This window comes from Olea europaea, chromosome 7 (genome assembly GCF_002742605.1).
Source record: "Olea europaea var. sylvestris chromosome 7, O_europaea_v1, whole genome shotgun sequence".
NCBI lineage: Eukaryota > Viridiplantae > Streptophyta > Magnoliopsida > Lamiales > Oleaceae > Olea > Olea europaea.
In genome coordinates, this window is record NC_036243.1 from 12980732 (window position 1) to 12994967 (window position 14236).

At 36.1% G+C, this 14236-nt stretch overlaps 3 protein-coding genes across 3 annotated transcripts; 2 read left to right on the forward strand and 1 right to left on the reverse strand.

The window, feature by feature from the left end:
• The first annotated feature begins 827 nt into the window (after positions 1 to 827).
• Positions 828 to 2581, forward strand: LOC111397917. The gene is made up of 4 exons (XM_023024881.1): positions 828 to 1635; positions 1711 to 1938; positions 2056 to 2234; positions 2336 to 2581. The coding sequence occupies exons 1-4, from the start codon at positions 828 to 830 to the stop codon at positions 2579 to 2581; spliced, it is 1461 nt and encodes a 486-aa protein (XP_022880649.1).
• Positions 2582 to 2608: 27 nt separating this feature from the next.
• LOC111397919 lies at positions 2609 to 3662 on the forward strand. Its single transcript, XM_023024882.1, has 4 exons — positions 2609 to 2656; positions 2719 to 3042; positions 3107 to 3183; positions 3425 to 3662. The coding sequence occupies exons 1-4, from the start codon at positions 2609 to 2611 to the stop codon at positions 3660 to 3662; spliced, it is 687 nt and encodes a 228-aa protein (XP_022880650.1).
• A 4464-nt stretch (positions 3663 to 8126) lies between these two features.
• Positions 8127 to 12578, reverse strand: LOC111397042 (O-fucosyltransferase 34-like). The gene is made up of 8 exons (XM_023023728.1): positions 11655 to 12578; positions 11241 to 11308; positions 11030 to 11118; positions 10780 to 10945; positions 10381 to 10670; positions 10064 to 10268; positions 9322 to 9479; positions 8127 to 8771 (listed from the first exon to the last, which is right to left on the reverse strand). Exons 1-8 carry the CDS (start codon positions 11965 to 11967, stop codon positions 8525 to 8527), a joined length of 1536 nt encoding a protein of 511 aa, XP_022879496.1. The 5' UTR covers positions 11968 to 12578; the 3' UTR covers positions 8127 to 8524.
• Between the last annotated feature and the right edge of the window lie 1658 nt (positions 12579 to 14236).

The window sequence follows — 14236 nt, forward strand, 5'->3', positions numbered from 1 at the left end:
GCACGATGCCCGTATGGATTAATCTTCCGAGGTTACCCTTGGAATTCTGGAACACCACATCTTTGGGGAAAATTGTGACTAAGGTGGGTAAGCCTATATCCACTGATAAGGTCACGGCTACAAAGGGGCGTTTAGATTAGGCTCCCAAATGGTACTCAACGCGAGCAAGAGATTGTGTATGAGCATGAACCGAAATTCTGTGGATCATGTAAAATTTTTGGGCACACGTTAAAGAGTTGTAACTTCCAAAAGAAGCCTCCCCCGGTGATTGTTGGAAAGAAGAAGGATGGGGAGACACTTAATTCTGCCCCCCAGGCTGGGATTTCGATTATTGGCCAGAATGACATTGTTGGAACGTCTGAAACCCGGCAGATTTTCAGCCCTTCAGCTCGTCCAGAACAGGCTCCGAATGTGGAAAATATTTGTGGCATTCCGGGGGTAAATATTGGTGAAAAAGGGGCAGCAACTGATCTAGTTAACCCCCCTTTTGTTGAGGTTAGAAACAGGAAGAAAGGTGCTGTCCATAATAGCAAATCTGATGCAAATAACCCCCCCTTACTGCTGAAAAATGGCAATGTCCAGCCCTCTAAGGGGCCGGCTTTTTTGGAGGGTGGAAATGCTATGTCTACGTCGGTTCCATACCCGAAAGAGAACCTAAAATCAAAAGTAGTTGACGATGGGAAGTTGGCGAAAAAATCTGGAAAGAAGAAGGGCGCTGCCCTCCCTTCATCAATATGAAGATTGCCTCATAGAATATTAGGGGCTTTAACCCGCCCCTCAAACGCAATGGGGTTAAAGATTTGATGAGACGTAATGACATTGACGTCATGGGGATTTTGGAAACAAAATTGGATAACTCGAAGCTTTCGAGAGTCATGAGAAATAAATTTGGTGGTTTCAACTTTGCAAATAATTTCGCCTATCATGATGCCGGGCAGATTTTGATTCTATGGGATTTCTTGAACGTTGATTTGGATGTGTTGGAGGCTACGACACAACTTATTCATTACTCTATTACTTGCAAGGTAACTTCGCGTACCTTCTTTGTTAGTTTTGTTTATGCATTCAATATTATTGTCCCCCGTAGGCCCCTTTGGCATGATCTTGAAGTTTTTGGCCTAAATTGCTCTTCGCCATGGTTGGTTCTTGGGGATTTCAACAATGTGCTTAATTTTGATGAAAAGAGTAATGGGGCCGATATCACGCCTTATGAGATTAAAGATTTTGATATGTGTTGCCAAAATATTGGACTTTCAGACTTGAGATCGATCGGGTGTTTCTCTACTTGGAATAATAATTTCGTTTGGAGTAAACTTGATCGTGCTATGGTAAATGAGGCATGGATGATTGAGAGTTTTGATAGTTTTGCTAACTTCGTCCCCCAGGGATGCCTTTCCGATCACTCCCCTTGTATTGTCACTTTGTTTAGGAAAGTAGAAAGAAAGAGAAGGCCATTTAAATTCTTCAACATGTGGACTCGGCATGATGAGTTCTTTGATTTGGTGTCTCTTGGTTGGAGTAAAGTTTTTGTTGGCACCAAGCAATTTTCTCTTTGCAAGAAACTTCATAGCCTCAAAGGATTGCTTAAGAAGATGAATGCCAAACATTTTGCTCACATTTCCTCTAGAGCCGAAAGTGCTTCCAATAGACTTGATTTGGCTCATGTTGAATTGCACAATGACTGAGACAATCTTCATCTTAAATGTGAAGTTGTTCATTTGAGAAAAGAGGCAAACACTCTTTGTGAAGCGGAAAGGAGTTTCTATTATCAAAAAGCAAAGTATGTGCATTTGAAGAATAGTGACAAATGTACCAAGTATTTTCATTCTTTGGCCAACAGAAATGTCAAGAGGAATTTCATCCTGGCTATACTTATGAGAGACGGGTTTTATTCTACCTCTCTTGAGGAGGTTGGCACCGAATTCACACATTTCTATAGTGAATTATTGGGGAGAAAAACTGTTGGACAACATGCTAGTGTGGATGTTCTTAGAAACGGACCGATGTTGTCGGAGGAAAATGCTTGTTTACTTGTTCGGGATATTACAAGGTAAGAGATCAAAGAAGCTCTTTTTAGCATCGGGGATGATAAAGCCCCGGGGTCGGATGGATTTACTTCTTGTCTCTTCAAAAAATCATGGGACATCATTGGTAATGATTTCATGGATGCTATTGAGGAATTCTTTGTTTTGAGATCTCTTCTCAAGCAAATTAATCACACCATTTTAGCCTTGGTACCTAAGGGTACTCATTCTTCTTCGGTGGGGGATTATAGTCCTATTGCATGTTGCAACGTTTTTTATAAATCACTAAAATACTTGCCTCTCGGTTGAAGCCTATGCTTGACTCTATTGTGGACCAAGCTCAATCCGCATTTGTTGAGGGTCGGAGTATGATTGAAAATATTCACTTGGTACAAGAACTTTTGAGACAATATAACCATAAGAGGGTTGTTCCACGGTGCCTCCTCAAAATAGACCTTACTAACGCCTTTGATTCGGTGAATTGGGAGTCTCTTGAAGAAGTTCTTAAAGGGTTGGGGTTTCCCAATATCTTTGTTGAATGGATTATAAATGTGTGACTTCTCCATCTTATTCCATAGCGATAAATGGCGGCCTCCATGGGTTTTTCAAGGGCAAAAGAGGTCTTCGGCAAGGTGATCCACTCTCCCCTTACTTGTTTATTCTTTCCCATGAATACCTATCTAGATTGCTAAAGGTGGCTACTTCGGATAGTAATTTCAATTTTCACCCCAAGTGTGCTCAATTGAAGATCACACACTTGACTTTTGCGGATGACTTCATGTTATTTGCTAGAGGGGATGTCATGTCTTTGGATATTTTATTGAATTGCCTTTCGATTTTTGGAGGCATGTTGGGATTGAATATAAATGTTGGGAAATCTTGCATCTACACCATGGGTATTCATGGTAAAGATTTGGAGGATATTCTAGCTCTCACAAATCTCCCCATTGGCTCCATGCCGTTTAGGTACTTGGACATCCCACTTGCGGTGGAAAAATTGAAAGTCGGTTCTTATGATGTACTCACAAATAAAATCTCATCTTATATTGGTTCTTTGTTGACTTCCTCCCTATCATATGCAGGTAGGACTGAGTTTGTGCGAGCCGTGCTTCAAGGTGTGGAATGTTTTTGGCTTTCTATACTCCCTATCCCGGCTACGGTAATTTCTAAAATCAATAGTCTTTGCCGTAGTTTCCTTTGGGGGGTAAGAAACCCTTGGTTGCTTGGAACATTATTTGCCTCCCTAAGGTTGAGGGGGGGCTCGATTTTAGGGACTTAAAATGTTGGAATTCAGCACTACTTTCCAAAACACTTTGGAACATCCATTGTAAGAAGGACTCACTTTGGATTAAATGGATCAATGAAGTCTACCTTCAAGGGACATATTTTTGGGTGTATAGAATGAAGAAACAAGACTCCCCTCTCATTAAGAAGCTGGTTGACATCCGGGACAGCATTATTGCTGCCCAAAGTGATGGGATTTTAGCATTGGACAGATTGTGTAGCTGGACAGTTTCTGGAAATTTTCCACTTCAGCAGCTTATGACTACTTCAGACCGAAGGGGGGACTTCTTCTCTAGTCCAGAACGGTTTGGGATGGTTCCATCACTCCCAAACACGCATTTATTTTATGGTTAGCTGCCCATTGTAAGCTCCAGACGAGGGACAAGCTGTTGCACTTGGAGATGGACCGAATCTGCCCACTGTGTGAGGTGCTGGACGAATCTGTCCAGCACTTGTTTTTTGGATGTCGGGTCACTTCCAAAGTATGGAAACATATCAGATTTTGGTTGGGTATTAGGCATTCCATGTCTACTTTTCCGAGCTCTTTTAAATGGTTGAAAAAAGAAGTGCGGGGGAAGAGTTGGCCGAGCCGTGTTAAACGGATTGCTTTTGCTACTACTGTCTACTACATTTGGATGGCTAGGAATTGTTGTGTTTTCGATGGTACGAAAGTGCAAGTTGAATCCATTGTTAGGAAAATCAAAACACACGTATACAAAGCAATATTCGTTTTGTATCCAAATGTTTTGATTCTCTTGCTAATGGGGCTTATTAGTATTTTGATCATTGATCTTTTATGTATGTTTATGGACATTGATTCGCCCGGGTATGCCTGGTATACTTGTATTTGATTATGGACATTGTCTCGCCCGGATATGCCCGGTGTACTTGTACATGGTACATTTTTTATCTATATATTCACATTTACCGATAAAAAAAATAGATATGTTATGTCCCCTCGGGCATATCCCAGTGGTGCAAAGGACAGAAGTGAAGTAGTCTCAACCTTGCTGGCAGCCATAGTATGAGGGTTCGATTTCTGAAATATGGAATTGAACTCTTTGTGGGCACCAATATATAGACAAGCTCTTGTTCCCTGGCCTGTTGGGGCACATCCCGCGATTTACCTCCCTCACGATATTCCAGGGACGGGGCGGCGAGGGGGGGCTCTCAAGGTTGGGTTCAACCTTTAAAATAGATATGTTACGTACATAGTTAAAAAAAATAAATAAATAAAAATTAAATTAAATTAAATTAAATTAAATTGCACCATAACTGATACATATAATGCACATGGAAATCAAGTCACACCAGCTTGTTGCATTCGATACAACCCCTACACGTTTTTATCTATTAGTAGAAACAATGGCAGAAGTTATAAAATAAACACCTTCACCATTTCAAATCAGTGGTCATATTGAAGCTAGAACTAGTATGTCACATATCATGTAGAAAATCAAATTTATGTGAGTAGACATAAAATATGTCAAGTATGATTAAAATTATGCATGATCTTATGAGATATTGTATCGAACGACATAAGTTATTAAATAGACATATACATTTTCAAAAAAATGTAGAAACTACTTGGGTATAATATGAGAAAAATCTCATCAACATAACTTAGTACGTAAAAAACTCCGTCACATTAAAAATTTCATAGTATTGAAATCACAATATGCTTCATGGGCTGCAATAGAATTCAAAAGGGGGAAAAAATCATATTTTAGGTTTATTGTTTACACCAATTCACAAACCAGGTACAAAGTTTAAAAATTCGTGATTCAGGTATCTGTGGAATTAATTTAAAAGATTTATTAATTAAATATAATAAAATCGTAGTTACACAATTAATGATCACAGATTTATAATTATTGGTCACAGATTTATTTACTGGTCACATATCATCTAATTAATTGATCACAGTTTATTTGAAGGTCACAAATAAAAAATTTACAAGTCACAGATTATTTCGAGATCAAATTGCTTGGTCACAGATTATTAAATTTTTATGTCACACTGAATAGTTGGTCACATACTCCAATTTCTTGGTCACAAACAATCAAATCATCTGTGACCACCGTTACCACCTGTGTCCGCCACCCATCTCACATCATCGATCTCCAGCACCACCACACAAATAACATAAATCAGCACACATACCACCACCTCCACCACTTGCATCAACGACAATCACCACCACCACCACCACCATTCACATCGCACCTACTACCAACACCACCAGTACCACCACCACAGCCACAGCGAAAGCCAAGATCTGAAAATACAACAAACAAACCCCCAAAATCATTACCTATTGATCGGCACAAAAAAAAAAAAGAAAAAAAAAGAGAGATAACACCCAAAAAACCTCAAACCCCCTTCCAACACAGACTCCAGCCTAGGTTTCGAACTTCCAAGCGCCGCCAATCCCCTTCTAACATCAGCCATAGTCGTCGTCCCACCACCACAGCACCCAAACTCCGGCACCACAGTAGCCTTTACCCACACAAAGCATACCCACAGCAGCCCTATTCTACAACCTGCAACTCAGCGCTACCAACAATCGATTGAATTGTGTGGCGCCACCACACCACACGACGGGCGGCAACAATTGTCGGATTAGTACAATCGTACATAGAGAATGGATGAAGGCGGAGCTTACAATGAGAGAGAGAGAGAGAGAGAGAGAGAGAGAGAGAGAGATAAAATGAATTAGGATTTTAATACATAGGGACCTGAGTTATGAATGATGAAACTTCAACACTGATTTTTGAATTATCATCTTTAAACACCTGGATTTATGTAATTTCCACATTCAAAAATTCATGCAGCTTGTTCACAACATATTCAATATGTACCAATAATTGCGATAGTTTATGAAATACAAAAATAAGTTATTTTGGACATTATTTAACATATCAGACATGTACAAGAAGTTAAACAAATAAGACTTGCTTTTACTTCTTCTAAATGAAGTTCAGGGCCACGCCTATGCATCCCCGTGAATGGAACTTTTCATAATTGAGAGATACTAAGGATAAGAGAATTATTATAATCTTCAAGCCTTTTAGAATCTTGAAGCTTTGTTGCAGGCCAAAAAAATAAGATGACATTGCATGGTTATCACTTTTCATATAGTTGATTCTTGAATGGAGTCGACGTGTCCTTGTTCAAGGTGTTATGCTATTCAAACATAATTAACACTACTAAAAAATATGATTTCAGGTACGGATTTTCCATTCCTAAAAGCTTGATATCTGTTACAATTACTCTTTACCAACGGAATATTTGCAACCACAAATCCATTGTTAATTTGAGGGTCATTGATAGTTACCAACGGATTGTGCTGTAAGTAAAGAGTAAACATTTTACCAATGAAAATTCCGTTGGTAATGTGGGAATTTTTTACCAACAAAAATTCCGTTGGTAAAAATCTTAATGAATACCAACCGACTTTCCGTTGGTAAATGTCTACCATTACAATTTGTAAAAATCAATGTTGTAAATAGTTGTATAGGTGTGAGGCATGGTAAAAAAAAAAAAAAATTATTTACTTATTTTTTTATTATTGTTATTATTATTTATTTAATAATTATAAAATTTTTAAAACTTTTAAACAATTGAATTGAAAAGCCAAAATATCGTTTAACCACTTATTGGACCACAAATTTATAGAGGATAATTTCAAAGACTTTGTTGTAAACTTCCGATGTGGGATAATTGAATTACTTTTACCAACGGATAATCCGTTTTTAATTACCAACGAAATATCAGTAGGTGAAAGATTCAAATGATAAATGGTCATATTAGGCACAGAATATCCGTTGGTAAAGAGTTATTATCATTATCCACGGAAAATCCGTTGCTGATTATCGTAGTTGAAAGTGAATTACTTTTATCAACTGATAATCCGTTTCTAATTACCATAGGTGAAAAATTGTGTTTTAGTAGTGTAAAGAAAAAAAAATTGAAGTTGGAATTTTCAAATTAGGGTTAAGGTTTCAATTACAACATGAGTGAGATTTTGAAGATTAGGATGGAAGAGATGGAAGAAATTAATGAAGATTTGGGATCTAAACAATGCTTGAAAGGGGGGTCAAGAATATGGAAGGCAACAAATTGAGCGTAAGTGGTGGGCTATGAGAGTTTTTTTTTTTAATTTTTTTTTTAATTTTTTAATTTATTTTAATTTATTTTTATTATTATTTTTTTTCAATTCTACTAATTTAACTCAGTATTTTATGAATAAGAAAAGTTGAAAAGAAAAATTGATATTCTAAATATTTTTTCTCATTAATATATCAACCAACTATAAATCGAATCAAGATCGACTATCACGGCCGACTCCTCTCCATGATAACTCCGCTAACCCAAGTCAAATTTCAAAACAATCAGCCAAAATGTCTTTCAAAGACAAAGATTCAACAAAAATAAAAGTACTAACTCTTTTGCACAATTAATGTGTATGAATCATAGGGAGGAGCAAAATTTTTGGTGGGAGGTGTAACGGTAGAGAGGGTGCCATAAATTTCTTGTTCTTGGGCGTTTCTATTATGAGAAATTTTTGTCTGTTTTGCTAATTATTTTGGTTGCTTATAATTGCTTTTTGGAGATATTTCTCCTTTTGAATTCTCAACATCTGCGTGCTTTTCATTACCTTTATGGTTTCTGTGAAGGTGATGGGTTAAATTGTCATTACAAAATATACGTTCTAGTGTATCAAAACATGCTCCTCGGATGAGCATGTTACATGGCAAAAATACTTTCCAGGCATGTTTGGAATGTGGTACTAGACACAATTGTACAACTAATACAGAAAAAAATTACCGGCTTTTTCTATAATCACCTTATACTGTATTCCATAATAAACACCTTTCACATGCCGTTAAAAGTGAATTATTTGTTAAGAACGGAAACCGAGAGATCTTGCAGAGAATCAATCTATATCTGCTGTTATTTTCTGTAGTCCTGAGAGTCAGGTTCAATCTATGCACCAGCCTAATAAACCAAAACAGTTGAATGACACGTAGAAAAATTATAGAACCATGTCTGAAGCCTCAAATTTCTACCAACATATTCTGGAATGCTGGTGGTATTCAATCCTAAACTTCATAGGGACCATACTTGCACTTCCGAACACTTCCGAAACTCTGTGCCGATTGTGACCGATATCCTTAAATACTTATGCACACGAGTTGTGTACAAATCAAGAATCACGAACTGCTTGATACTTCATCAATTTGCTGCAAGCATTCTTGTGGATTGGCATAAAAATAATCTTCTTCTTTTGGTTTGTCTGGTATTATGACTCGTTGCTTGGGGCTCCCTGTACGATTTGCATGTGTTTCTTTGACAATAGATGAGAATTCATCCCAGCTTAGAGATCCATTATTGTATAGATCTATCAATCCAATTAAAACTTTTCTGTCAGGTAGAATTGTCTTCTTGAAACTTAGATATCTGAAACATTTTAAAGTATACCAAACGAACAACAAATGAGAAAGATGAATAATGTTCAAAGGGAAACGATAACTTACAAAGTACAAGTTAATTACAATGCTGATTTTGTATGAGATCAGTGAAGTTAATATTCAAATATTATTCTTTGAAAGTATTGATTAGACCCCATAAGCAGGGCGAAACTTAAGAAGCATTTAAGAATAAGGGCAAAGAATCTTATCACAAGAAATATTCGTTACTCGGCCAAAAAGCAGATCTCAAAATGGCTGCCTAGTTCGTGAAGAATTTCAAAATTTTAGCTCAGTTAAATCTATTTTGGTGTTGTATCGAACAAAAAGAGCGATATTGTCCTTCTATAGATCAAAACTTCGAATTAAGCAAGTATGGTGATCAAGCAATGAGAAGTGGATGTAGCTATGAATGTATGCTAGCTATCTTTCACCCTTCTCATCTTGCGCAAAGAGATAATATAAGGAAAACCAAGATTATCACAAGAATGAATCCAAGATAACAAGGAAGAAACAAGTTAAATAATACCATTATTAAGTACCTGCGATGTCCTTCAACAACTTTAGCCATATTTCCATCATATGTTGGAACAAATACATCACTTTCCAGAGAGACAAGATAATCCAGAGCTGCCATTTGAGTCGAGTGGTTCTGGAAAAACTCCAAGTCTGATGATTCGAGCAATGACTCTTTTGTGACCTACTCCAAAAATCCAAGTAGCAGTTAGAGAAGATACAACGTGAATATGTGGGACCAAGTGGAACCTAATCATATTGTATACTTATCGGCAAGGTCAATGGTGAGGGATGTTATGCCCGGGAGCTTTTATTATAAAGGTATATTGGGTATTCATACATGTATCAAATGGCCATAAATATAAAGGATTTTAGCAGGAGGCTGTTTTTTGTGAAAGAGGTGCGAGAAAAAAACTTGTATTGTTCTTTCCTGATATAGTGAAAACTTGCTGAAGCAAGTTCTTGTATCACATTGAACGTTAATCATTATCTTTGCTCTTTTCAGAATGGTTTTACTAATCATTATTGCTCTCAAAATTGGAGATTAGTGTTTACTGCATCAATCATGGAAATCAAGATGGGACATGTATCGACGCATGATTGGACAGTTTGAAAATTTTAAACAAAACCACCCAATCATTTTCTGACATATCAATCTGTCTCTTCACCTCCGGTTTTTCAATCTAGATAAATGGCTTTATTCTTGCTGCATAACATTATACATCAAAACATCAAATTTGGTAAGCCTAGCATGTTTCAGTAACTGACCAGATTTGGAAATGCCGCGGCCAAACTTCTTAGTCTCCTTTCTCCACCATATATTTCTCCGGCAGCTATATATATCTGAACACTACGATCGAAGCCCAATGCATCTAGGACTAGTGAGGTTTCTTCAGGTGTCAAAGGACACAAACCTTCTTTTCTTTTAAGTTCAGGATCGATTACTTTCTCTTTCCACCAAGAATTAGCATATCTAGTTGTCATTTGTTTTACCACAGTTAATAAATGAGATTTTTTTTTTCTCCCCTTTTAGAAGGACGTGGAAAATATATCAGAAGTTTTTCATCAAAAAGAAGAGATGATACCTCATTCTCGTCAATTCATTCACCTCCTTATCGTTGCAGCCTTGACTACAGCCAGAAAAGGACAGCATATCCATTTCATATCTGAGATGGAGGACTAGGAAAGGACCATTTCGCCTCAGGATCCTCACAACTTTTCGACCCAATTCCTCTATCCTAGCAGTGAATCTCAGGGAACTAAAATTTACTTTACACCGTAGCTTCTGAATCTCCAAAGGCAATCCATTATTAGCAAGCCGGGAATCAGTCCTATTCAGATGTAGAACTTTATGCTTTTTAAGAAGAGGAAGAATCTGCCAAATGAACTTGAACAATACTCAATACTGCCATCAGTAAGAATTTATTCCCCTGCCCTTACACCCCACCCGAAAAAGAAAATGAAAATATGAGAAGAAAAAGAACCTGTCGATGGTAGTAAGAAATATTTGACCAACTGACAGGTGCTAACTCATAGAAATTTCCTAGGTCAACCCTCTGTTCAAGTCTTGGTGGAAGGTCTTTCAATATTCGGACTTCGTCCCTCAAAGATGAAATGAAATGATCAACGTCAAAAATGTCTTCAAATTCGCTGCAAGAAAGAAAGGCATCATCAAAGAACAGAAAAATAGTAGTTGGGCTTCAGAACAATTGCATAAACTGTAATCTAATCCACCTCGGATCTGCCCAAAATGAAGTTTTGTCCAATTCTGGGATTATAAGAGTAACATTAAGATATCTCGCAATAGCAACCATGTCACATATCTGCACAGTAAAGGTACTGGTGAATCAACAAACACTGATGCATCATTAACAAGCTGAAGAACATTGAAAAGACTCTGTATCAAGAACATAATGAGAAGCAATAAGCATGGAAAGAAGCTCACGGCTGATCGCATTTGGTTAAGGCCTCCATTGCAAGAAACGATGAGATAACCATTGTTCTTATACACCCCTGAAATAAATGGAAACCAAATTCAAGAACAACTGCAAATGGCGACATTGATAAATGTAACGTTAGATGATGTAGGAAGAAACTTGTCATACTATATATGCACGGCAACTTGATTACAATCGAGATATCTTGCTAGCAAAATACACAGAAAAAGTCCAAATAAAGTATGTGGATTATTGAAATCTAACTGATAGAAACAAAAGAAAGCAGTGATAACAATAAGGGAAAAAACCAAATTCGAATCTTAGAGTTCCAAATGTCATATACCGCAAGCCTAAACAGCCCAACCATACGAATCAGAATTAGCATTTGGACTAAAACACAAACTCAAAGGCCAATTACTCACTTTTTGGAGGAAGAACTTTTCGTTGAATAAAAGACACATTTGTATCTGTATGTATATTCGGAGGACTAGAACAAGAAGGCCAACTCTTCAACAAAGTTGGCCCCCATACTTCCCCGATTGCCACCAATTGAATAATACAAGTCCACAGCAACAACGTGGTGATTGCCCTTAAAACCCACAGCTTCATTCTAGGACGAGATACCTTAAAAAACTCAGTTTTCGCCACTTCCTCTTCACTCGAAAACTTCACCTCCACATCCCAACTCTCCTCATACTGTTTTTCCTTCTCATCACCATCCTCCAGTTTACACATTGTAATACCATAAAAGCTTCAGATGCCAACTAATTGATTTTCAAGCCTCTTCAATGATATGATGTCCTGATGATAAATATTGGGAACAAACTACAATGAAAACAACTACGCAAGATTGTTGTTTAATGATTTTAAGAATCACGTATGGTTGAAAGAAAATTTCTTGAGACTACTTTAATATTTTTTTCAGAAAACTGCTATCTTTACGCAAAACAAGGAGAATCTTTAAGTTAACTATCATTAAATGCATCGACTCGAAGAACCCGCCCAGAACAATAGCATTGATATTTATGACACTATCTTAATATGATAATATCCCAAACATGACAGCGCTTAAACTCTCCTCACATTAAAGAGTTATATAGATATTGTGTTTATACATGGAAAGCAGCCAAATCTTGGATTGAAATCAAGCAAACCAATGAAATATCAACAGTTAGAAATTCGTAAAACCCTTCTCAAAATTTTGTAATTCGGTCACATTCCGGCGCGGTGCCGCCGGATTTTAGCCGGAAATTCAGTCGAAAATCAATTGCAAGCAGTGGCAGAAGGGAAAGTGTATTTAAAAGTGAAAACTTTAAAGTGGCGGTAGTTATGATATGAAAGAAGTTAGGTTTTTTCTCAATTTAAATTACAGAAGATAAGAATAAACGGTACGGATTGTGATTTGGTTTAGTTCTAACTTTTCCTCAAAATCATATTAGAAAAAGGACTCTATATGAATAATTATCTTGTGGGAGTTTGATTTCTCCAAAATGTATGGTAAATTTAGTTTTAAGAGTTAAAAAGTTAGGGTAAATACAGATTTTATGAAGCCTTTTTAAAAAATTGAAATATTTAATACATACTCTCCAAAATCTCGTTAAATTCGATACTTAGGGGTCCTGGCCTAAACAAGACGAGGATGGGGTCGATCCTGCCCAATCCGGTGTTTCTAAAATTTAGGCCATTGATTTCCATTAATTTGAAAAAATATTTTTGAAATAATTTGTCCAAATGTTATCAACACATAATTAGTAAGTCAAATTTGTCAACCTACTTTGTACAAATAATATGATTCATCTGCCTTAATCGAATATGGACACGAGATAAGAAGATAAAAATACTTGATAGGATGGAGGACGAAAATAATTGCCTCGAGTGTTATCCCTAAGTTTTGGTATTAAAAGATTATTTTAGTACTTTTTATAAAATTGACACTAACTTATAACTCCAAAATATAAACAAAATCGTCATAATTTGTCAATCATTCATACTAAAGCTTCGGAATCCGTGATTTCCCTCCCTTTCTTTAACATTTCACTCTTTTTCTACAACGAAATTTAGAGCAATGATTAAACGAGCTTTTTTATTTTTTTATTATGAAAAATAAATTTTTTTGTCTCTTCAATTTATAAATTTTCCTGGCCTTTCCATTAATGTTTCCTTTTTGTGTAAATATCTAATTAAAATTTAATTAATAGTTGATTGTTATTTTATTAATGAATGATGAATCTACATATTTAAGTAATGGTAAAAATTAATCTTTTATCACCTTATTTTTTTGTCTGGTTTTTCCCTTTTTGTGTGGATATTGGGAAAGTTATTTTTTCTTTTTACCATAATGAGATGTGATGCCGTAAGTCTCCTCTAAAGAAGTTCATTCTCCTCGAATCAACACATCAGCATCTTCGAGAATTGATACATTTTACGAAAACATTGATTACTACTAGAAGGATATTGAGATCTCTCAACCATAATAAAATTTAACCCACAAAAGTTAGTTAGTTACGAAATTCGATAAAAGCATCCGAAATTTTAATTGAATGGGCCACCTATCAACTTCACTTTAGGAGGATATGTTTCTAAATTCCAACCTAGCAGCTAATTTACTGAGTAGGTAATAATGGAAATAGTTATAATATTTACTAAGTAGGCCATAATGGATATAGTTAGAGGTTTCTAAACCACTATTTTAGTGTTGTTTTGGTCATGGATTAGTTTTAATAAAATTGTTCGTGTGAGGTTCATATCAACTCCATTTGCTTGGAATTTAAGAATTTAATGTTTACTTAAAATGTGCCAACTACATCTGTCAGAAAATTAATAAAGGCAAAATATGCATGTGATATGTACAATATAGTAATGTAATCCATACTTCTCTATCAAATATATTCATTTTTAAATATTTATTTTATAATTTAAATTACCACTGAATAAATATTTGAATTGAATGGTATAACAAATAAGATTTTTATATTTTTTGTTTATAGTACTATAACCGTATATT